The 26,749-nt window shown below is 39.7% G+C and overlaps 1 protein-coding gene across 1 annotated transcript in view; it reads left to right on the forward strand.

Annotated features, from left to right (window-relative positions):
* The window catches only part of mtcl2 (microtubule crosslinking factor 2), an 86,734-nt gene that overhangs the window by 5,815 nt on the left and 54,170 nt on the right, over positions 1-26,749 (forward strand). Inside the window, exons 2-4 of the mRNA XM_080899928.1 lie at positions 470-571; positions 855-977; positions 12,797-12,946. Coding sequence (XP_080756054.1) covers positions 470-571; positions 855-977; positions 12,797-12,946 — 375 coding nt within the window. The remainder of the gene's footprint in view (positions 1-469; positions 572-854; positions 978-12,796; positions 12,947-26,749) is intronic.

The following is a 26,749-nucleotide window of genomic DNA, read 5'->3' on the forward strand; positions in this document are numbered from 1 at the left end:
TTGGTCTCCTTAGCACTACCTTCGGAGTGAGGCAAAAAACAAGAGTACAGTTCACTGTCATATTATCTTACTCGGTCATGCAGTTCTCTATTTTGCATGGCCCCTTTTATCTGATGTAAGAAAATATTGCAGAAGCTCATTTTAAGAGGACACTGATTGTTATGCAATTATGAGGGTGATAAAGAAGAAGATGTAGTCATACATGGCAGCAAGAGGTGATTGATGGACTACATTACGATGTTGGAAAGTTTAATGGAGTGATTTTCTGATGACAGTGATGATTGCCTTGCATTTATGACAAAAATCCTGTGTGTGCATATAATGCTGTCAGCTCTTTACAGCCACTTAGAGCCTGATGTTCAGTCAGAAGTCTTTACACCTTCTCCACAGGTTAACACTGGAGGAGTACTTAGCTATGTGTAAAAATAACAGACGCACTTATATACTCTCTCATTTTCACTGCCCCAAGGATGAGATGGAGGAATTGAGATCTGAGATGCTGGAGATGAGGGACATGTACATGGAGGAAGACGTTTACCAGTTGCAGGAACTGCGGCAACAGCTGGAGCAGGTATGTGGTTACAAAGACAGACTGGTTTAATGAGCCTGACTTATCGCAGATCTTGCAAAAATGACCTCGTGAAGAAAGAATTCCATTTATTTTACATCTGAAAAGCAAATTTGGGCTCCAAAAATAAATGCAACAAATGCTCTTTCCTGCCATTTTATGTTTTCTGCATTTCTTCTACATGCACATGACTGCTGCAAGGAACAGTGCAGTGAAGCAAAGTACTAGAGATGGATTAGACAGCTGATGCATAACATGATCTGCTGACATTGCCCCTGTTCCTCAGGCAAACAAGACCTGCCGCATCCTGCAGTACCGGCTGAGGAAGGCAGAACGACGCTCTATCCGCGTGGCCCAAACAGGACAAGTGGATGGAGAACTGATACGAACACTAGAGCAGGATGTAAAAGTAAGTGTTGGAGATTGAGCTGGAAATTAAAAGATGTGTGGACTCAAATGAAGTTGGTCTCAAAAAGAGTCAAGTGGAACATCGTTAGATGTCTTGTCTTTAATCCCAGCATCTCTAAGGTACTCAATAATAAAAACACAGCTGTCAGGTTTAATTAGCTAACGAGTTAATTAAACTTCTTCTACCATCTTTGATCTTTAGAAGTAAAATATACAGAGGTTCAGGCATTACACGCTCGACCTCTGGGCAACCACTTTCAGTCAATCTTGGAGAATCCAGCTTGCTGCGATTTGCCGTAGACTTGCATTCTTCAAAGCAATTGTTTCAAAGGCGACAAGATCATAAGTTCACTGCACACGGTTGCATAATTTTTGCTATGCAACGGTCTTCAATCACTATTTTTGTGACATAAGAGAAGATATGTTTGGATACAGTAATGCTTTCTGATGATGTGTCTGTATATGGAGATTCCTTTGACCCAGTTTTTGTCACACTCTGAAAGTCACAAAACTGCATCGAGTTCGAGCTTTTGTTTCTGAAGAATTTCCTTCCTTTTCCTATAACATGGGCTATCTGTAATAACCCACTTATACAGGCAATTAATTTGATTAGTCAGGAAACCCCCACCAATGATAAAATTGATACATTTTAGACACTATAAATGTGTCTATGTGCACAGTCTGTTTTGGTAGGGCCTTGCAGTAGCTGTACAGGAACACGGTGAGTTTAGGGCAAAGCCTTTGTGTGTGTGTTTTGTCACACTGACCCTGGACTACCGTTACTCTGTGCGAAATTTATAGCATTCCTCCAACATTTTCCACGTGAAGGACGACACAATGAGGGCTTTTTATCCTCTAAGAGAGAGAGAGCGTGCAAGAGAGTGAGACCGTGGAATCACTCTCGAAGGGCTTCCCGCCCGCTGCTGCTGTCTGTCTCTTAGCTGCTGTATCACCATCTGGTTGTTTTGGAAGGAAGGAGGGAAGTGAGGACGGAAAGAGGGAGGGATGAGTGTACATCCTGTGACTAAAAGGGAAGGGGGTGGTTGGTCAGTGTTTGAAAATTCAAATTGGCCAATGAGAAAACAACTCAAAGGCAGAAGGGAGTCCCTGTTTGAATTCAGTGGCCAGTTGTCATGTTTAGAAAATGAGAGGGGAGTGATGGCAGGGATGATGCATGGAAAGACTAAAGCTTGAGGGGGAAAATGAGCTAAGTCTGCATCTGTTGATTGCATCAGCAAAGGGGTATCGTTAACACAGAAAGCTGAAAAAAATCACACTGCTGGGAGACAAGTCTGCCCTCTCTGTGTCTCTCTCTCACAACACATGGCTGATTGTGCCTTGTTGCCGACAGGGCCAAGGACTCAGATGCCAGGTCAAGTTACAACATACTGTTCTGCATGTGTGTTCGTGTGTGTGTGTGTGTGTGTGTGTGTGTGTGTGTGTGTGTGTGTGTGTGTGTGTGTGTGTGTGTGTGTGTGTGTGTGTGTGTGTGTGTGTGTGTTTGCATGCATTAAGCCGTGGCTAAGCTTCTCTTTCTCTAGTGTGTATCAGCCACTCCTCTGTTTATTCTGGTAGCTTCATTATTCGTATTTTAAAAACACACACTCTACCTACCCCTATGACTCCACTGTGATTAGGCTGTACTGGAAAACTTTAATCTTCACTTTGCTTTAATAGGAGTTAAAAAAAATTGACGTTGTTTAAAGGTTTTCAGTGTTGCAGATTTAAAAGCTCTGAATTTCTGACTCAGAGCATAAAAGTTTAATTATAAAAACAAGCGAAATTGTTTGGAGACTCTTCAACTTTGCCATTAACTAAGTCATAGAAACCAAAATCATCCAACTGTCTGTAATGTGCCATTTGTTGTACAACTAAATATTAGCACTGTTGTATTTTTGTGCACATTTTAGTAACCCTAAAGTTGACATCAGATGTGTGAAAATAATCAAAGGACATTTTTCAATTGGAAAATGTTCATAGGTTTGAGTGGAGTATTGCCTCAAAAATGAATGCACAGTTAATTAAGCAGTAAGATGCACAAACATCCCCCAGTTCATCCCCACAGTAAAAGTAAAAGTATGGCACAATGTACCGTTTTAAAATGAAGCAGTTTTCTGTATTAATTTTTTAAGGATTTTTTCCCATATTTTTAACCACACTGAATTTACAAATACTCTGTTTAAAAATCAATAATTTACTGACATAAAATTACTTGGATATTTTCCTTTTTTAAATGAAATCTCTTTTAGTACCCTTATAATGGTTCATCGTAAGGGGATGCATCATAAAGTTTTACACAAAATCTACCAGTGTAGCAATGGTATGCTGGCGTCAGTGTTCTTATCCTTTAATAGGCATGAAGTCCAGAAGGCCAGATTCAAAAAAGCCCAGTGTTTTCATTTGTACACAGAAGTGCATTAAGTAGTAGCTCTATACTGCCCCTTTCATAGTGCAATGTAACATAAAACTATCAGTTTAGATTGAGTGGCTGCTGCTCCATAAGATCAGCTAGTGATCCAAGTAAAGGGTGGTAAGTCCCTGAGGCTTTGCAAGATGGTCATAAAATAACTAATAAACATTCACTGATTCACCTTTTTAAATTACTCAACTAAAATCAAACAATACAAGAAAAAAGCTCCACTTTGGTTTTCACTCCTTATATGTAAGTTTCGTTTTGACAGCGGGTTGAAAATACATGTTTCTTTGCATTTACAGTAGGCCTCACAAAAGCTTGGTGCAATGCCAAACAGCTATCAAGTATGACAGTCATACTGATTATCTTAAACAAGAGTAAACATGAGTGAAAATCTCAGTGCTTCTTCTTCTTCTTGCTCCAGAGAAATGTGCGAACTTATTGTATAAAACGTTTTATTGAGCTACGGTTCTTGTGGTTGACGCGCCCCAGTGTTTTTGCACTTCATGGTCCAACTTGACCTTGATTTGCCGAGCAGCTCTGCCCTGAGCTGCTTTGCAAAAGTAATTGGCTTAACTACTGTTGATGCATTAGATTCGATGACTCACTCGCATGCAAGTGGAAACAAATCAGCAAAAGTACTCCTCCTTTCCTTACTCTGCCTCTTTCAGTCTATTCTCAAGGCCTTTAGTTGTCCTTTAGGGAGAGCACGTGGGCTGAAAGTCAGATGGAAAAAAGTCAGAATGACAATTGAAAGAAATGGTGAACTAGAAAGAGTGTGTCTTCACTCTAATGTGTTTGTCATGTGAATACTTTCTGACACAAACATGTCATTATGTACATCATGTGCTCTTATTTGTGCCCATTTAGAAATCTTGCGGGTGTCTGCTTGCATGTGACTGCCTGTTTTTATATGTGTGTTTGTAAGGGTTCAGTAGGTCTACAGCCATCAGACTCTCTATGAGAATTCCTGACATCATTTCCTGTCCTACTCACTCACTACTCTCATTCCCACAGGCAACAGGCATCTGGACACACAGAGGAAATAGTTGTTAGGATTCTCATGATGTTAGCTCATTGGTACTTCACATTTCCAGAAAAAAGTCAGTTATTCACTCACTTGTCTTAAGGGTGTGACTGTATCTGACTGTATCTCAAGTAGATTGTTTTAAGATGATTTCCACCTGAGAACAAGTAATATTTTAAAAGGATATAGTTTTAAAAGGCAAAACTTTTAAGGTGAACTTACCTTTTTCAGAAGATGAGTAGATTCCCTTTGTGAGAGAGATTTACAAGGTGTTTAGCATAGCTTAGCATTAGGCCTGGGCCTTGAACACTTCTTTTAAGTTGCCCAAATAAGGAGACACCCCTGCCCTCTGCAGCAGTGAGTGTAAATCGGGACAGCTTTACGGTGCTTTGTACAATATTTATGCTACATATGGTACCTGTGTGCAGTCTGTGCTCCCGGTAATGTCAACACGATATATAAAGTAGACCATAATAATTTGACAAATATTTATGAATTCTTTTTCTCGTTTTTCTCTGTTTTGTCATTTAGCTCAGTTCATTTTTTCCATTATAATACTTCCTATCTTTGTACCACACAGTAGATGTGTGTGTGCGTGCGTGTTAGGGGGAGGGTGCTTCCTGTAGATGTTCTTATAAATGCATTGTCACTTGGTCAAGAGTCATCCTGCCTCTCACTCATTCACGCATGAACATCAGACAGACTTCCAGCTGAGAGGAACCATGTTTTTTAAAAATATACTCAACTAACCACAAGCTATAACCTCAATGCATCTTGAAAAGTTACGGACTAGACAAGATGTCGTCACTCTGAAAGCCTTACACTAGTTCTCACAAAAAGACAGCCATCCAAACGCACACATGCTCACTATCATCAAAAGCAGCAGTGTACATTTATCTTATATCTTATTTGCATTGTGTGTGTGCTTGTGTGTGTGTGTGTGCTTGTGATAAAAATTTCTAAAGTGGGATTTGTTTTTACTGTTTAATAACACTGTGTGAGTTCCAGTAAAAATGTTCCTCTTGTGTTGCTCTCACATACACACGCACACAAACACACACATACTGTAGGAAGTTGCTGTTTCCATGCGTGTGTCACGCTTTACATTTCAGGAAGTTAACAGTAAAATGCTTATGTAGAATTATTTTTGGATGTTACAGAGTCCAGCAGAAGTGCTTATAGCAACAGGACGTGCCCTGTGAAGAACTACAGCAGCTTCAGTCCCACCCCTACTGAGCAGATACCTGTTTGTATGCATGCATTAATGAAAACATGGTTAAAAATGATTGCTGGTGATACTGGAGGCGAGATCACACATTCCCAGCATGCCAGCGACTGTGAGAATTCCTCACTTTTCACTACCTCTCTCCCTCCTTGTGGCTCTCTCTCTCACACCCTCTTTTCTAAGATAGATGGATCACAGCCTGCACAGCTGTCACAACACTGTCTGTTTCTCTTCTTCTTTCACACATAATGGTTTATATATAGACACGAAGCAGACCACTTGTGACGTAACACCCTCTAAGTGGGTACTGAAGGGCCAGAATGTTGGACGACTGTGGAAAAGGTCAGCATCGTGAACAGTAAACATCAAGACCAGGGCTACCTCTGTGTCACCCACCGTCTCCATCAAAATCAGGCAGTTCACTTGAGCAGACTTAAATAAAATGTGTTCTCCTCACCTTTACCTTGAATTATATTTGAAGTTTAATAAAAACAAATGATAGAGTCATATGGGATGTTTTCTTTCCTCCATACTGTGATAAGTTATCATTATCATGGTTGTGTTTTGAGGGCTGTAAATGATGACAGGACTCATGCAAAATGATGCACTGATGCAACATTAGGCTTTTCGAAGCAATAGTGAAGATATCCACTTTGGATCACTGAAGGCCTAGAAATATAAATAACTGTCCTTTTAGATTGAAATAGTTAGAACTGAAATAGTTTTTGTCTTCCAGTCTGTAATTCAATTCAAATTCATATTCAAATTTCAAATTAATGACCTCATATTATCTTTAAACACTGGGACTGACTGAAGACTGGTCATTCTCTAGACAGCATGTCATCGTGTTTACATTTATTAATAGCTGCTGTTTCCTGTTCTCACAGGATCAAATGTATGTTTATCCAGCTACGTCAAAAAAGCCAGCAATTTCCATTGAATATACTGCAGTTATTTGCGTAGCTTTTTATTGTATCATATTATGTGTCAAATAAAAAATCCGACTGTTTAATTACTGCATGCAAACATTCAAAATGGGTTACCTGAAATGAAATTACAAGCAAGCAGCGGTGTTTTAGATAGCTTTTCAAAAACACTCCTTGTTTATATGTGCTGCTACAAGCTTATTCAGCATTACTCTGATCCAAGATAAACTGATGGGTTCAGCTTAACAGTAGGCAGTCAATAATTCTACATAGAGCCACTCTTTGTAAGCATATTTCAGAGCTCATTAAAAAAAACAATGCGCTCAACTCCAAGGCTGAGTGTTACAGTTTCACTAGAGTCATCGCTCCCCGACATGAATCTGCAGCGATTTCTAAATTGGTAAATGGAAGGCTGAACCGCTGCAGAGTGCTGATGTAAATAAAACTACAGACTGAACAATTGTTACTGTCATATTTTTACATTAGCAGAAATGGTTATGTTCCTATTTGATTTGACAGCAGAATGGCTATAGCGCTGGAGTGCAGGCAGACAAAGCAGAGTGAAGTGGCATTCAGAAATGGAACTGTGAATCCCACACATGTTCAGCACTTAAAAATTCAAAGTTGGAAAACAATGGACAAAGCCAAAGTGGTTTAGTAACTGTGAGTGATTTCAAAGACCATCAGGACTGACTGAACCTGTCGGTCGCTATCTGAACCACGATATTAGCATGAGTCTTATTTTAATTTCTGTATGCTGTGAGGTAGAACAGCTGTAGATCCGAGGTCAGTACTCAGTCATGTTTTCTTGGAAATTAGGTGGTGTAACACATGTAAATCCTGTTTCTTAAAGAGCTACGTGTGCGGTGTAGCAGAGTACATTATCATCCATTCAGTTCAGGTGATTTCTTACCAGCTAGCATAAAATCAAGAATGAGCTTGCCTAGGGACCCTTTTCCGTTAAGCTCTGGAATTTTAGTTAGAGTAGGTTTCAAGAAAATGTTTGGTGATAGGCTCATTGTAGCAATGTTGGAAAAGTTTTCTTTCAGCTGTTGAGCAATTCAAATATAGCATGCCAACCTGCTAGCACGTAAACTAAGGATTTTAGTGGAAGAAACAGATGAAGACATTTTGCTTAAGCTGTTATTTCTCATTGTCATTGCCAATAATGGCCTCCTTCACTTACATTAATGTCTTGTTCCAGTTCTGGTTAACAGCTACCAAATGCAAGCGCACCACTTTAAACCAACTCCAGATCTTTTAGTTGTTTAATTGATCAGGTAAAAATTAAAGCACTTGCCAGACAAAGGCTCAGTTAATTTTGTACCTCTAAACCAGGGGACTGGACATAGAAATTGCTGTAATTCCTAAACAGTTAATGCAATGCTTTAGCTAAGTCCCTGAATTAAAGCTAAAAGACTTATTTGTTTGATTTAAACGCAGTGGTGGTGTACAGAGACAAAATTACAAAAAAGAAAACCTCAGACAATAAGAGATATGCGGTAGAGCACAGCAGGAAGCAGGACCCAGGACAGGCATGGGCTGTGATGCATCAGATTATCATAACCTGCACAATTCTCAGATGAGTGAAAAGTGGTGCAACCACACACACACACACAACACACAGACTTTACATTACTGAGCTGGCATGTAAAAGATCATTTTGTTATCTGCACTGGGCATTTGCATTATCACAAGCAGTTCTGGGCTGCAGTGCATGAGTTAAAAAAAGAAACATATTGAATAAAAGAGTTTGTTCATGAGTTGAGGTAAAGACATAAATTATATTTTCTTTATCTGTAAATATATTTTTACAAGATTTCTGTAAATTATTAACTGATATATAATTTGTCATAATACCTTTTTTCACCCTTCACCAACACAGATAAGTACAGTATGCACATGCTCAACTTTTTGCCTTAACATAAACCCACAGATAACCTGCGTATGTCTAAATTAGACTGATCTAATTTTTTTAAACCGCTCTTTCAAGAGGCGAGTGCCAAATATTTTTTTTGTATGCTTTGTACCTCAGGATAAGAACAAGTGCATGCAAATACACACACGGCCACGTAAACACACACAAGCGGCTGCACATAAAACCCCTCTGATAAGATCTACAGGGATAGAGTCGTTGTTAAAGAGAGATGTCCGTTATGGAAAGAAAGCAGCTGTGTGTGTGTTTGTGGAGAAACAAGACTCCAGTTGTTAAGCGCAATCAAACACAAATAACCGCACAGTGTGCATGAAAAAAAGAGTGATTGGGTGACTAACTGCCACTTGTAGAATGATGTGACTGTTTCCCCCCTGCGGCCTGATTTTCACCCTTTTCTGTAGGTTTAATGCTTTTCTTCCACACCTCCCTGTCACACACTCGCTCCTTCATTCTCTAACACATGCACACATGTATACACACACACACACACGCGCGCAGACACACATCTTCTCAGTCAGCTGACACCCTGACTGAATTCTAATTACATCCTATGGCTCTGTTGCTGGGTAAAAACCACAGCTTCAATGGTATTAAATTCCTTCACGTTTCCCTTTAACATAGAAGAACAGTGCAGCATTTACTGGGAGTCAAAAGGCTGACGAAGGAGTGTTAATGAAGGGGACAATATAGAAGTGAGGGTGGGAGGAGGAACAAAGGAAGGGGGAGATGGATAAGCCATAAATCTGTGTGTGTGCATAGTGAAAAACTTTTGGGCTTTGTGTTTTTTATATATTGTTTTTGCTCTAGCTTAGGGATATCAAGTTCTGGTAGCTCATGCCTCAGACTGTCCTTTAAGTATTTTTTTTTTCTTTCTTTTTTTTTTTTTTTTACTGTGGGCTAATTTTACAAAACAGAGATTTCTGTGATAGACAAAACACATTTAATGTTTGTCTATTACTTAATTACATTGACGAAGTATGAAGGGCCATGGGAGAGGTTTGCATGGGTAGGAAAAGTTGTAAAACGTCTGAAAATAAAGTTAAAAGTCCAAGATTTTTGCCCTCCTTCACATTTTCCAAAGAAAGGGCAATTCTGGTCCCAGGCCTTATGTTTGACACCCCTACTCTAACTAATCAACTAATCAACTCTAAGTCTAACGGTCAAAAGTTGCTTACCACGGTATGGGTGTACAAATACAAGGACATGTTATAAAGAAATATAGACGTACGCAATACTTTTGTTAACTCCCTTGAATTAAAGAGTTTGCATTTCAGTCACATCCTGATTGACTGTTGCAGCATTCATAATGATGATGTATAGAAGCAAAACTAGAAAAACTGTGTCAGTGTACAAATATTCCTGGATCCAGCTGTACAGTACATTACAGTTTACTAAATGTTCAATAGCTAACTGGTTAGCTTATATTGGTATATTTTTTTAACCAGCCCAACATGTGAGGTGACTGAAAATGAACAGATAGACAGACAGCAACAAAATAATATTTTCATGTTAATAACTTTTGTCTAAAATAAAGTCTCTTCATATAATAATAAGATGAGAGATGCCTGAATAAAGTTCAGAAAAAAACTTAAAATAAAGACTTAAAATGAGTTGAATACCACTGGAACTATTAGAAACTACACACACACACACATTTGAGCATGAATTGGAGCATGGTGGAGCTGCGAGAGCATTTGGATAGAGTGAGGGTACAGAGGGGCATTGTGCATCCTGGCACCAATTCAAACTCATCCACAAAGACACAGACGTAAAAAAAAACACATTCAGACGTACAATTACAAACTGTGTTCAAGAGAGTCGTTTCAAACAAGCAGCGAGACGCACTGTACCAGTGATGCTCAAACAGACACCTGATACACACACACACACACATTTACAAAGTGCACAAGCAGACAGTCCATTACATGCATTTATAAACTCTAACAGGAGTATTGTTGAAACCACATAAATCCACTCTGACTAATAGTGGTTCCACTGGTGCTGCAGCTTCTATTCAGATATGCACTATTTACACTACAAACAAAAAAACACCTCTATTTTTTAAAACTCACACCTGCCTGTCTCACAGCTAAATATTAAATACAACGAGTTCATTGATAACAAATCATTGAAGCCTGCACCAGTTAACTGCTAAAATGAAAAGTGGTCAGTATAAACTGTTAAACCATTGGAGACAAAAACCCTCATCCCACTAGATTAAATCAGTATGGAGGTTAATGGGGTTTAAGTGCATTTTTGAACTACTGAGTGATGATTGAACAGATTTTCCCCCGAAACACTAGATGAAGTCTTTTACTTAGTTCCCAATGGGAACCATTAAAGTTTAATTTGATCAAATGTAATGCAGCCTCTTAAAATAAAAGCCCTCATATTTAGTTTGAATTGAGCAAAAAGCAATCAGTTTGAAGGTGAAATTGATATTTATTAAAGCAAATGACCCCTTTTCTCTGCACAAGCTCATTTTTTCTGTGTTTGTCTTCTTTAATAACCAGCGATGACTGATTAAATGCGATACAGCGATCTGTCCAGTGGAATAGTTTTTGCTCTTTAGTCGGGGCTTCGGCTCATTAGCCTCTGGTAATTTTCACTGCTAGATAATTGACAAACCTCTATACTGAAAGCCATAATTGGGATTTGACTACCTTTTATTTTTTGCAATTCTTCACAGTGTTTTGTGCGATATCATACTTTGTGCAGACATTTTTTTATGAAAAAAATGCTAAAAAGTCTTGATTCGAGTGTTTGTGTGTTACTGCTGACACTGATAATTTTGGGGTTGTATATTTGATTTTTGCTGTCAGTTTATTCCCCTTTCTATCCTGATACAACAAACAAACCACAACACATGAATGTGAATGAATATGGGACAACAGAAAAACAGCCGTTGACATCAGTATATTTCACACTTTATTTTCAGACCTTTCGATATTTATCAAATACCAATCATCAGCTGATATATCACTGGGCCCCTATGCAAACTCTTAACTGGCTGTGTAAAGACTATGACGTGAATACTGAATACAGTGTTTCGGGATGATGTCGGTGTGTAATTTTGTGTATTGTTTCCCCAAAACACATTGAAGAACCAGTTTTGCATCGGTGTTGCAGATCAGGGCACTCTTTGTTTTTCAGACAGCAAAACGCTGCTTAATTCAGCTTCATGCCATGCAAGTTCGCAAACTAGACAAATTTATTTAACTCGCCTCATTTTAGAAGTTGTTCTGATTTTTAATACTGTAACAGCATGATAGCTTTACTAAAACCGCAATGCAGTTGTCACATGGGATTTTAATTTTTTTTTTTCCCCCAGCTGCTGGTGTCGACTTTGGTGTCACTCTCTGACATTAGAAACTTTTAATGAATAACTGCCCTCAGGGCTTTGGTGGTGGGGGAGGCAGTCCGGGGAGGGGGGCACAATCAGACTTTCATGAGATCATTTTATGTATAAAAGATCAGTCCCTGCTAGGCTGCTATTAATTATCTTTTCTGGTATTATTATTGAAAAAAAAAAAAGTCCCCTCATCATTGTCCCCAAGTAGTGCCTGTATAAACTTCCTCCTGATGTATAATACACTCTTAAGTCTCAGCCCAAATAACAAGTATTTAACTAGTTCTTTTTTTTCTCCAGCACTATTTTAATAACATTTCTGATATTTGCATAGCCCAGATGTTCTATTTTACCTGAACAGAGATTAATAACATAATAAGTAACCTCCCTCAACCTTGGTGAACTTACAATCCGAGATAACAACACTCTGGGGTTCCTTTTGGAGAAAAATATGCATTTACACACACATTGCTTGAAACTACTCTTACCCTAGATGTCTGAATTAAATGGATATGACTTAGGTTTGCTACAGCTGAGAATATTTTAAGTACACACCACAGTATGATTATGTCTGTAACTTTAGTTCCTTGTTAGGTGTTTCCTAGGATCATGGATCATGCCCTAATAACTTGAACAACACATTATTCATGTTATGTGGATATTGTCATTAAACTGAAACGATCCGATGAAGACGATAAGGTCTTGAAGGAGTCTATGAATGGATCATTTTAGCATTTTAGCTAGGCAGCATAATGTTGTTATAATATCTGATAAAGCGAACAACTTGCAGGGTCCTAATATGTGTCTGTGTGCCCAAATACCTGATCATGTAAAAGAAATTCTGAGGCAAACGGACTTTCATGTATGATATTTAGGTATCATTGTGACGACTGACGCACTGAGCTAAACTTCCCAACCTCTACCCCTCCATCTTCCCCTCACAGGTGGCAAAGGACGTGTCCATCCGTCTCCACAGCCAGCTGGACAGTGTGGAGAAGAAGAGGAGTCGTCTTGAGCAGGAGAATGAGGAGCTGAGGGTCCGCCTGCAGGATCTGGAGGTCGCTAAACAGGTCCTGCAGCAGGAAATTGACAAGGTAGGATCAAAACTTTGCATCTGAGTCAGGAGAGGCCAAGCTGCAGAAGCCATGTACTGAGAAACCATTTAAAAAAGGTTTGCCAGTTGAAGTAGATTACAAGACTACAAGTTAAGATGTGTGTTTGTTTAGGTTCAGACTTGACTAGAAATTTCATTTAAACACTGAGGTTCAGGCAGATCCCTATTTAGCCTGTCGTGGATTTGGGACCTTTGAAGAAAACTGTTTACTGTGCTCAGTTTGTCTTGAAGCCTTCAGAGAGTCTGTTCTTTTCTGGTGTTCACTTCCTTTCTGCCACTCGGCTGCAACTCTAGGGACTTTTTTGTTATACTAAGTGTAGCCAATAAAAACTGTAATGAAAAGGAAGAATAGAAACTGATGTCAGGACTCGGTGAAGTGAAAATAAACATAACAGAGTTGATGTTGCTGCCCTTTTTTTTTAATGGGAAAAAATACGAGTAAGTGTATTTGCACATAGATTTGGTCTGAGAGAAGCGTAATGTGAGTGAAAAGCAGAAAATGAGGCTACAGTTCTGCATCCAATTCCTCCCTCTTTCTGCTTATTGTCTCTTTTGCCAATGTCTAATGGTCTGATGGTCACAGCCTTGGCTCAGGACCAGGTCCCTGATGTGGCTCGGGTTGGGATGGATGGCTGGGTTCCTGGCAGGGGATCTGGGTCTGTCTGCTCTGGTCTGGCTGGACTGTGTGTTCCCTTGGTACAATTGGGCGTTTGCTGTTTGTGGATTGAAGGAAGATGGCTGGGTTTCATCACCCTTCACCTGGCTGTCTTTCAGATGAAGTGTAGTGGTGCATCCACTACAGATGATATACACATACGTACATTCTGAATAGCTGCTTCTTGTCTATTATATACATTTCCCCTTGTTTTTTCTCAGCTCCTGGAGGTATCTTGTACTACTACTACAAGTTTGCAATATTGCACTATTTACCAGTTGAACTACCATTAAATACTACTATTAAACTGAAATATGTGTAGCACTGTGAGATTTCATGCCACTGTACAGATGTCAAAAAATCTTAGTTGACCTTCTCTAAAAAAAAAAAAAAAAAAAAAAAGGTTCAGTGCAACTCTGCCAGGTGAGGCTTCCACAAGTGGGGGGTGTTTAAAAATAGATGAACAGTTCTCAGTGAATTTCAAATAGCTTGCTTGCCATCCCCATCCCTAACATCCACAGTGATGGAGATGCAACACCCTAATATCTCAATGATTTGATTTATATTTCCAGCCCTCACCAATGGTTTGATTTAAAGACTGAGCTTCCTTTGCATGAGTCTGTGGAATAGATTTTTATATTGTAGCAGTTTTAATTGGTAAAAGTATTATTGGTTTGTTTAATATCCTGCAAATATGAGATTTTGTTTGAAATCTCATATTGCAGTTCGTGTTTTTCTTTACTGTACATTTTGAATGCTTTTCCTTCAAAACACAGCAGCTCTCGAGTCATCTGAATAATGTAATGAGTCATAATGAAAAAATTCACAACCCTTTGTTTTCAGTTATCAAAATGTCAGTTTTCCACAAAGCTTAATTGTTGGCCATTAGAAATGGATACAACCGGATGCTAATCTTGTTGCTATGAAATTTCTTCCCTTGGAGTTATAATTGTTATTTATACTGTCATTTTTTAAGCACAGGCTTTAATGTTTTACTTTTTACAATTAAAAGATCCTGATAGTTCCTGGTATTTGGAAGAAAGCTTTCATCCATCTAAAGCAAAATAGCCCATTGGCTATTGTATTATGTCACCAATCATACACTAAAGCAGAGCTACAAAGTCTCACCAAGTGGAAAGTACCATGGTTATTTCTCACCTAGCACAGCAGGCTGTTGACTGACTGGATGCCTGATGTGCTATGAACTAACATGGTTTCATAAGCCTTGTTTTGGGACTGCTGTGCAGAGTCATGCTAACCCTTCAGTGAAGGGAGTTCTTCACATAGCTGATGTGATTCAGAGAGCTGTGTTTGTGTGCATGTTCATCCACAAAGGAATGTCTCACTCATCTGTGTTTCACCTTCGACTGCACAGTACAAACACAAGAATTCAAGTACATCACAGAAAAGACAGTGATAAGAGCGGCCGCCTTTCAGAGAGTGATAAAATATACACAGATATGCACAAAAAAATTATACGGTGAAGATAAACACACTGGACAGAAAGGGATTTAAGCACACAGACAGGAGTGCATGCAGTCAGTAAAGGCCTTGGTATTTCACAGCTGTAAATTAAGTTTGTGAATTATTGATTGTGTGGTGACTGCAGCCCACGGTCTGCACTGATATCGATATTCTTTAAAAAGAAGAGCTGTGCGGTGCACTGGCTAGACCTTTACTGTGCTGCTGCTGCTGCTGCTGCTGCAGGCCATCAATACCAAACTGGAAACAGGAGGATTAGTTTCTGTAGAGTAACAGTTTTAATGATTTAGCTACATAAACAGAAATAATGTCAATTAGAAGCAGACAAACATGTAATTTGATTGTTACATCTCGTTTGAATTGTCAATATTCTTTTTTAGTTTTTGCTTTATATGTATCATGTGTTGCTATAAATGGTAAAAACTATACATTAGAGGTTGGACTTATAGGTAGGTTTCTGTATGCGCATGTTTTTGTATTATATTAATATAATAAAAACACATTTTTAGCAATCGTTGTCAATATGCTTATAGGCTGCTATCATTTTTTAGTTTGCCAGTTGCAGAGCGAAAAACAATGATAGAAACAAGCACCGCTGTTGCATGTGTGCTTTATATTATCATTGCCAAATCTTCTCTTATATGCTAGTCTTTGGCAGTTGTGTGTTAGCCTTAGGTACATTCACATTATTAGTTGCAGTATTTTACTTATATGTTTGTAACATATTAGTTTCACTGACCGCAAATGATGCCTCTTTTATGACATACTTAATACTTAATCACAGCAGGTTTGGATGGTGCACTAGTGTTATTATGTTAGCCTTCTCCATTTGGTAACTTGAAGGTCAAGATCTGCCATATTTTAGAAAACTATGTCAATTTTGATATAGGAAGCAATGTCATTTATGCATAGATATAGACTTCATTAATCCCACACTGAAGAATTCCAGATTATAATTTATTTTATTTATAAAGAGTGACAAATTTCTCAAACCCTTTGGTCCAAACCTCCAAATGTCAATTTGGGTTGAAAAGGCCACATCATAATATTTCCATCACTTTCATAATTACATACCGAAAAGCCTTGTCTTGATTCAAACTGTGCATTTTTGTGGAGAAATTAAATCGTTCAGTTGATTTTTCGTGAATTTGTCTCCTATCTTATGTATTTTTAGAAAATGGTTCATGTAAAAGTTAAGTAAGAATTTTAATAGTTGCTAGAGTCTGACCGATGTAGGAGTTTGAAGACTGATACTGATACCAATAGTTTCTGATTTAAAACTCTGATATTACATGAGCCGATTTTTTTTTAATCCAGATAAAACAAAAACATAAACAGATTTCCCCCAAATCTGTTACGCATAGTTTATTATTATTATTATTTATTTATTATGTTGTGCCCAAATCTACTCAGCTCAGATGATTGTTGTGTTTGCGGCGTTCCCAATAGGGAAGTTTGCAGAGTGCTCTCTGGTGTAAAAATCAAGACTGAAATGAAAACTCACAGTATAAAGTGCCTTGAGACAACTGTTGTTATGATTTGGTTGCATATAAATAAACATGAAGTAAACCGAATTAAAAAAATCCTTTGAAGGGTCGGGTCCAGAAGGGCGCCCAGTGTAAAAACTGGAGCTAAAGCTAATATGCGGATGCATCCATTGTAAATGTAGGAATGGCTGATAGTTAATTATCAGCTGTTATAAATATCAATACTAATAGATCGGAAAATAGATAATATTGGTTGATATTATATTAAATCAGTTGCCTCTCTTCTACAGATGTATACGCACTGTTAGACAAACACGCGTAAAACACAATTAATTTAGTCAAACAAGCAGAAGGGCAATGTTTTCTCTCATTCATTTTCTCCACCCTTGTTTTCCTTTACCCTCATCCCTCTCTCACAGCCCGGCTCTCCCTTCCCCTCCTCCATTGCACCTCTGCTCTCCTCCTGCATCTCCCCATTTGTTATCACCTTCTATTCTTCCTGCCTCCCTCCCTTCCTCCTCTCCTGCTGCTCCCATAGAGACGCAGAGGAATGCTGATGCAGGGATTTCTTTTTCCATCTCTCTCCTCTCTCCCTTAAAATTTCTCCTCTGTCCAGCTCCTCCTGCTCCTCCTACTCAAGCCAGTCTGCCCCCTCTCCCTCCTTCATACCAAAGCCCTCATTCCCTCGCTCACTCATACCTCGCCTTTTTTGTCTTGTTTCCTCCCCTCCTCTGCTGCTGCAATCTTCCCTTCCCTCTCCAAAACCCATCGATCCATTCCAGCTGCTTGACCTTTGACAGAGGCAAGGTCAGATGTGATGAAGGGAGGAGTGGGTTAGAGTTATCGGATGTTAGGGAAGGATTGATTGAAGGAATGTAAGAAAGAAAAAAAATCATGGTTAGAAAGACAATAAAGCTGAGGTTGCAAGAGACTCTGTCTTTTGAATACAAGCCAGCCTGTCATTCAACCAGAGACCTTCTTTCATTTTACTTTCCTTCACACTTTATTTACGTCTTCTTTGTAACAATCAACAGAACAAGCAGCTCTTGTTTCTGGTTAATACCATTTATGCTGTCTGGATGTTGTCGTTCAGTGAGCCACTGTATTCACTGTAAATAGGTACTATCATTATAATAACACCAATTTACTGAATTTTAGTGAGTTTCTGTTTCGCTTAGTGAAGGGCAAAGGTGAGACGGATGAGAAGAAATAAAAGGACACTGACCTTGTAATGCAGATATCAGCAGATCAACTTCTGATACTGCCTGGAAGTATTTTGCATTAACAGCATATCTGTCTGTTGGTTTAGGCGAAGGCATAAATCTAAAGTTTTGCCACCCTGGATAATACTCAGTTCTTTATTGGCTCTTTTTTTGATAAGGAATGTATCCATGTTGCAGTGCTGCTGTGCTCCTAGCACCAATCCAGAGCTGTCTTTGTTTACAGAGTGCAATACAAGCTGACCAAAAGAACACAGAAGCTCCCTTTCCAGCCATGGCCACTCTGCCCCAAGCTGCTTAAACACAAAGGAGCAACATAGAGCTGAAGGTGAAAGATGAAGAGGTAGACAGGCGGAAGGGAGGTGAAACTGGGGGATACAAACAGCATAGTTCGTTTGTTGGTTGGTTGGCTGAACCTGTATATTGGAAGAAAAGAAGAAGACATAAAACAAAGAAATTATGGAAAGGAGGATAAAGAAGAAGAAATTAGGGCAAAAAATACTGACAGAAAGAGGAAAAGGGAGATGATGAGGAGGGGGAATATACCGTGTGGGTGGGGTCTTGTAAGGAGGGCTGGCAGTGGAGGAGATAACAGCCTTAATTGGAAAAAAAATCCTCAGTGACTGGAGGGTGAAGAGAGAAATGTGGCATGTCATTTCTCTTTCTGGTGCTTGTTTTTATTCATTGTGCATTTCTCTCTCTCTTTCTTTCTGTAATTGTTTCTTCCTCAGATTTACCCACACACACCATTACCTCTCTGCATGGGTTTAAATCCCATGTTTCCCTTGAAGGTCATTCAGCAGGGATCATACTCCCTTTCTGTGAGAGTGTGTGTGTGTGTGTCTGCATATGTGCATATGAGGGTTCAGAACCTAGTTGATGATGGTAAGGGGACTTCTGTGTATATGGGGACCTACACATTTATATAGTTGATATGTTTTCTGTCTGGCTTAATGAAGGAGAAGCAGAGTGGTAAGTACTTCTAATCACAGCCTGTATGTTTCAGTCCTGCAGGGCTGTTTCCTTTTTGTTACTTTTAAATGCCCCTCTCCACTCACTCTCTCTAATTCCCCACTTACTGCTGAAGGAAACTGTTCCCTGTTATTCCTGTCTTTCAGGAAGTGCTGCCTATTGTTTGCAGCAAGTTGAGGGATGTGGGGCAGGGGTAGCCAGAGACTTTGGAGTGAGCTTTTGTGCCTGTATGTGAGTCGACGTGTTACTGGGGATGTATTTGTGTCAACACGGGCTTAATATCTTAAATTTTAGTGTTTTGTCTGAAGATAACCTGAAACACTTGTGGAAACAGTGAAGCACCCAGCAGCACTATATTAATAACACATGTTAGTCATTTTTTAAAATGTATTTATTTACTTTTCCATACCAAACAAGTCACGACACTCCATGTCAGGCCAACAGTGAAAGCTGTGTGTTGTCTTCAGGGACACAAGTGTTGTTAAATGGGTCAGAGCATCAAAGTGGTCCACATTTGAACTTATCTGGGTCAGAGTGATTGATTAAGGTGAAGATAGGCTTAGAGAAAAATCAGTCACATAACCCCACTTCACACCTGAAACAGGGTAGTGTGTGTATATGTGTGTGTGTACATGTTTAGACATCTTCGTGAGGACAGAAAATTGGCATACTGCTATATTTATGGGGACCAACAGTCACTTATGGAGACAAAGTTCCTGTCCCCATTAGCTTGAAGGGATTTTTGAGGCTCAAAATGTGGTTTTAGTGTCAGGTTTACAATTAGGTTATGGTTATGGTTAGGCTAAGGGTCAGGGTTAGGCATTCATTTTTGATGGTCAGGGTTAGGGTAAGATAAGATAAGATAAGATAAGATAACCTTTATTAGTCCCACACGGCTAAGCGGCTAGGGAAAGCATTATGTCAATGAGATGTCCTCACTAAGATATGAAAACGAGTATGTGTATGTGACTTAAGGAAGACAATGAGATGAAGAAAAGTTTTGGTGAACACTTTCAAAAAAAGAGTAAAATGATAGGCGATGACAGTCTTTCTGTGAGTGAGGAAACCTGTTTACAGTGTGTCAGGATGCTGCACGGCGTAACTGAGTTAGAGCATAACACAAGACTAGAGCGACATAAAGAGAAGCGGAGAGACTGAAAGTAAAAGGGAAGAGAGAGGAAGAGAATCAAAGTTCAGAGGAGTGACAGGTGAGAGAATGAGGCATGGAAAGAGATAAAGGGAACAAAAGAGGGAATGGATTTAGATTGTGAATGGCAGATAAGACTGCTGTTTAAAAATGCGAACAAAAGTGAGTGATATCGTGAGAGAAGAAGAGAGGAAAAGTGGGACAGGGGAGACAAAATAAAACATATTTAAAAAAACATATAAAAAACAAAATCACTGCAGTCCAGGCACATGGGTTCAGGTGGCGTCAAACCCGTATATGAAATAATCTTCCACCATTCCGACTTCGCCTTGCACTTTCCATTATGGCAGGTGGTGCTTATGTACGGCAGTATTGCATAATTTTTATAACGGTAACTATACTGTACTGGACAAAAATGTGCTCTGTGAGGGTGTAAAGACCTTTTGTGCTACATGTTAAGAAATATCATCAAGGTGTTGATGTGTATAAGAATCGGGTTGGATGAAATTAACATCGGGCTGGTGGATACTCAGAAAACACAACGCCTCTGGCCGTCACAGCTATTGGTGGGAAGAAGGCATAAAAAATGGATAAAAAGAGAAAGGAAGAGGAGACGAGGAAAGATAGGAGGGGGAATTTTGCCAGAAGGGTTTCTAGGTCGATGGGAACTTCAGCGGTACCAGTGGGACAGACAGAAGTCACATGCACAAATACACATAAACACACATACACAGAGAAAGAGAGTGATACATTTGTACTCAGTCACATACACACACACATATACGTGTACTAGAATATAGAAAAATAGGAGAGCTGAATGTTCTCTGGGAACTCAAAGCCCTTATAGGCGCACACACACACACACACACACACACACACACACACACACACACACACACACAGAAAGAACGAGAGAGCAGTACAAGGGCGAACAAAGAGTAATGGCCTGAATCACCGCTTCTCCCTGTATATCACACAGACATCCACAGCTGGGCGCTCCATACTGACTGAGGGATGAACACTTACACTGTTTTGTTTAAAGTTACTGACAGAATTATAGTAGTGCTAAAGGACTTCGCTAATTACATAATGCAGATAGGGTTTTTGCTCAACTATCAAGAATCATTATTATTATTATTATTATTATTATTATTATTATTATTATTAAAGCAACTTCTGTGTAAAACAGTGTGTTTCAGCATGCAGATTACACTGGATTACAAGGTGTTACTCATGGTGGAGAATAATGTGACTGTAGGTCTCTTAAAAGCATTAGTTATCATAACCAGGAACAAGCACGTGCTTTGAAATGTTTGAAAAATCTCCCATTGTTTAACAGCCAAACGCTTTATAACTGCACGGCCTGTCATCATCCCCCACCATCATCCAATCAATTTCAGATTAACTTTTTTGACAGTATCTCACTCGCTCGGGGGGAGATCAGAGCTAACATGACTTCTCCTCGCTTTGACGCTTTTATAAACCGATGATTAGCATTGTGTTCATCTCCGCCTGCGTGCTCCACCCCTTCTTTAGTGCCAATATTTGTGTTGCATTTTTCAACAGTGGAGCATCTTTTAGGGGCCCGTAGGGGGTGCAGAGGTAATTTCATGCCTCAGTAGATGTAACATGAGTCTGTCTGAAGATACCCCTGCGCACTGAAGGGCAGAGAGCTGGTCGAGTCACGGATTGAGATGCTGGGAGATGACTGGGGAACAATAACAGTGTAAACACTCAAGAGGGAAGGGGAAGAACAGAGGACTGGAGGGCAGAATGAAGGAGGGAGAGAGGGTGGATAAATGTCAGGACAAAAGAGGGAGGGGATGAATTTGTAGCTCCCGTTCACTGAGAGCAACCCCACAGGGGGCTCAAGCTGGAGGAGAACACCACAAACAGGCCAGTAATGCTTAAAGCACATTTACATAGTTTTAGAATCCTAGATGATGTCTTCATAGTTCTCGTTTTGTTCAAAAAATTTCACTTTGAGTCAGTTATTTAACTTAAATTAATAGATTGACAGAATAGTGATAGCCTGGCAGCTGTTCTCCGCTCAGCAGTGAGAGAAGAAACAAAGAACGGGAAAAAGAAGTCAGGAAAAGGCTGTTTTCTGACCTGCATTTCAGATCGGCTGAGTGCCTTTAAAAGCTGTTGTAAAATATCAGATAAGTGCTCACCTTTGACTTCAGGACACCTTTTTTCCTGTGCTAATGCATCACCAGAAAATGATGGTAATATTTGACTCAGGCTGCTGGTTTATAGTCAGTAAGGACATGAGCAACTACAGCTCAAATATTAGAAAATGTCAAATATAATTATTATTATATTTTTCAGCAGAAGGTAAGTAGTTGAATGTTTCCCTGAGAGCAGCAGATGGTCACACTATTAAGAACAACAACTCTGTAAATATCAGAAGGTTAAATATCACTGTCACTCGCATAGAACAGCACTATTCATCTACTCAAACACTGTCACAGTAGAACCTATTTTATTACATATGCACATATTGATACTGGGCCTATGCTAACTGTGCTTTGGAAGTTCAAACAAATGCAGAAAACCCCAAAGTATCAAATGAAACACCTTTAAAGCCAATGTAGCTGTGCTGTCTCTCATGCTTTGATATCATTTATGTTCTATTTCATTTAAATCTAGTTTTCCTTGCTTTTTCCTAACCCTCTAAAGTCTAAGCCATGTGTGCTAACCCTAAGCCTAATCCCACACACACTTTCGGATAGCAGCACCAAATTGTGCTTTGCAATGTCAAACTAAAACAAATACCCGAATCCCAAATATCAACTGAGAGGATCTAAAATATAACACTAAATGTGATCCTTGTCATAAAACACCTAAACAGCTTATGTGTTATTCGGAGTAAGATATATACACAAGACAGACAACATAAGCACGGGTATTTTGCTGGATTTAGTCTGTTTTTGTCGTGTAGGACTGTCAATAAATCCATATAACTGCACTGTTAGGATTACAAACCGGAACATAGTTTGGAGTCTGCACTTTCGACACACAGTGAAGCCGAGACTCAGCGAGGCTGCGTCTTGCTGCTTTGTCGTCTTAAATTGGTCACGTAATTTGGACTCCAAAGGGTTAGATTATGTCCAAAATTTGAATATTTTCAGAAAGAATGAATGTTTTTTTTACATATAAACGTGGCCAAATTCCTGCTTAAATACTAAGAAACAGTTCAGGAATTCACCTTACATTTGTCTGTATGACATGTGGTTTATTATTTGGCCCCTATAACTGAAGAACAGTATGTAATAGTTAATGCGCTCATCTGTATGTATACAAAGGAAAAGCCAAATGAAATGAGGTGGGAGGTGAGACTGGAAGAATGAATAGGAAATAGCCTGCAGACAGCACACTGTACACAGACAGGACAAAGAATAGAGCAGGTGGATGATGGAGGGGAGGAGGGATGCTGCCTGTCTCGAACCCATTAAAAGGTTTCAAGCTGCTAAAGGCTGACTGGAGTGCAGATTATCTCACCTGTAGGGACGAACTGGGGTTGGCTGAAGAGGCTTCGCTCTGGTCTCTGGGGAGGACCATTGTATCTGGAAATGCAACACATTCACACCAACAGACGCACACAAAGCAGGGTTTACTTGCTGTGTGTGCATTCTGTTGCGGTCGTATTTGTGTAGTGTTAGTGTGATGATTTATTGATTGTCTCATATAGGGGCTATATAGATCCAACGTTTCCCCCTGTGATTTCATTGTGCACTCTACTTTCCCATAAGTGCGAGTGTTTCCAACCACCTTTTTTAAATTTATGTAGAAGTCTACTTTTGGGAGTGTTAGCCGTCTAAATGTGCGTCACATTAGACTGATGCCGAGCAGCTCTCAGTTCATGAATTACACATAAATTATGTGTCCTGATGTCAGTGGTAATTTGCTCAGCAGTGCGTTATGCTGCTACCGAACACCGACTCTGCCGTCTGAGTACAGTTATAGGATGACTAAAGAAGCTGAAGGCGTGTGTATGCATGAATCTATATCTGGTAGAGTTGTGAGTTTGGGATTTTGCTTCTAATTAAATGCCAAGTGTTGATTATTTTCACCTAACGGGACCGTTTTCACACATTTGGTGTGTAAGATGTGTTGACACGTTGCATGCGGAAAAGTACAGGTTGCTGAAGGCTCTTTAGCTTCCTATTGTGCATAATGATCGCTATCACACCATCATAGTTACTGGGAAACACATGAAGGGACAAACAGTGTAATATAAAATGAGTGAAAGTGCACAGACAAGCTGTTCGAGGCCAACGGGATGCCACTCTCACAACCACTGTCTAAACTGTCTTAGTTTAGCATATTGACAACCGGTGTACCACATCCTCACCTCAGTGTGTAGATCTAATCTTTCACTGGAACAAAAGCAAAAATAGATAGTGGGATGTTTGCATGATTTACACCAATCCAGAATTTCTTTCCAAGGTTTTTCAGTCAGGAGTAAATCGGTTCACTTGGCAGGAAGTCAAAAGGTCTGGAGCTGTAAGAGCAGTATAAACTTTACCTGGAAATGTTACAAAGTTGCCACATCCTAAAAGGCTGGATTATTTTTCACATTGCGTGTTTGTTCAATTTTTTTCTGTCAGGAAATGGATTAGACACAAAACCCGATTTCTCTGTGACATTTCAGAATTTTTTCAGCGTCGCAGGAATAAAAACCTCTTTGAATGGCTGTCAATCTGCTCCACAGACCGTGCTGCAGCTTCAGCCTGTCTGTGGTTTTGCTGCTGGGATCTCAGTGTTCAGTAGATAAACTGGCTGGAGGTAGGCTAACTTGAGCAGAGCCAAATCGCTAAAGGCATTTAAATTTTTAAAAGGGTAGAGTACCTTAAAATTTAATGGCATCACCCTTTGCTAAGTGAAAGACTGTGGTTTCTGATGAGGTCCTCTGTGGAAGAAGAACCAAAACACCCGATACGCTAGATTTCTTGTTCGGTAGTGCTGCAGCATGATCGTAGCTGAAGTCCAGTCGATATCCAGTCATAGTGAGGTTATTAATAATTACACTGTGTGGCTCACAGAATGATTTTTAAAGCCCCTGTTTAAAAATAAATAAAAACAGATTGTGGTGATTTTCAAATAACTCAAATACTTCATGTAATTCATAATATTACAGACAACAGAATCTTAATATTAAAACTGAGGAGTGTGTAATACTGTAATAGATTACTTCATCACTTTGTAAGGATTTGATGACTGAGCAGACCAGTCGCTGTAGCTTGAAACCCAAAAAAGTTATCGTGTTCTTCGAGTTTAGTCACTCAATAGTGAAATCCAGTATTTAAGGCTGACACAGATTTGAAAAAAAAAGATGAATGCTGTTTATTGAATAATGTCAGTACAGCTAGACTGATATTAAGAAACTACAATAAGTTCGTATTGACCAAGATATTGGCCTGGTTTATTTATTTGTCTCGTTCCAAATAGTAGCAATGGAAAATTTTCCTAAATGCAACTGAGATCAAGAACAAGAAGTCAAGAAAATGTATATTTGTATTTACTCTTGGGGGGCATTTTTCACCTTTATCAGAGTGGGAGTAATTAAAAGTAGGAATGAAAAGAAGGGGGCTGCTGCTGTGTGCCATACGATCGTCTGCTTGATCAGTGAACTAAACTGCCCATATATTTCATTTTTGTATCTTTATTTGGTGTGGTCATCCATCTCTGCTGGTCTTTTAATGCACGGGTGATCTGTCCAGGGTATACCTCAGCGTTCACCCATTGACAACTGCAGACTGCAGCCACTCTAAGCTAGACAAGCGGCTCGGAAAATGGAGAAATTGAATGTTTTGTATTAGCAGATGGCCCTCCAAGGGCCATGAATGAACAAAGACGGAACAAAAGCTCCAGTTTAAACCTTTTCGGCAGAAATCCACAGGCTTCTCAGTCCTACCCCCAGCGTCTGATTGACAGCTGGGGAATGCGGCGCAGAAACAAATGACAGACACGCAATAACCAAAACAAACATGGATTATGTAAAAATGTAGTAAAATGAGTCTGAGGTTTTCTTAGCTGCAAGGACTTGGCTCAAGATACAGTGTTTAAAGTGTTTATTGCCTGGGGCTGAGAGGTCCGTATAGTATCTATTGTATGATGAATGTCGAGGCTTGGTGCTGATGCATATAAATGGGAGGTCTGCTGGGTATTGACGTTGTTCAGCCATGGCTGCGCGAAACCACAGCAAGGAGATTAACATGGCTGCACACATGCAGGTAGGGTTACAAGGGTGTGCGTCTCTTTTGTTCCTAAGATCCATCCATTCCCCCCCAAAACCTCCTCTCTATGCCCTTTCTTTCTCCCTCTTCTTCTCTTGCTGTTGTTTCCCTCCCTCTTTCTCCTCCCTTTCTTTCCACGTCTCCCCCCTTCTCTACATCGCCCTCTTCCTGCTTCCCGAGTGACATCATCACGGTGCTGCCAGGCCTTGTTGTGATGTGGAAGTGGAGACGTGGAAAATGAATAGCTGGCACCTCCCGCTGATGATAGTCTGGCTGCACCGCGGTTACTATGGCGACATAGCCTGTGTCATGTGTGTTGCTATGGTTACCCTGCTACCGTGATGTCCCACAGCAGCTGTAAGCCTGGCAGGGATAGCTCTGTACTTGGATTTGTGATTGTTTGCCATCAGAAATGCAGGACGATTATAAGACCAGAATTTTCTTTAATATAAAATGATTAATTAGAGAGAATAAAAGGTTTTTCCATTTAAATTGATGAACACATGGTCTTCCCACAGTCAATAGACTTATGTATTACTACTCAACTGCACAGTTCCGCAGAGCGAAGCATCCATCTA

The sequence above is a fragment of the Rhamphochromis sp. 'chilingali' genome (genome assembly GCF_963969265.1).
Source record: "Rhamphochromis sp. 'chilingali' genome assembly, chromosome: 12".
NCBI classification, from domain to species: domain Eukaryota; kingdom Metazoa; phylum Chordata; class Actinopteri; order Cichliformes; family Cichlidae; genus Rhamphochromis; species Rhamphochromis sp. 'chilingali'.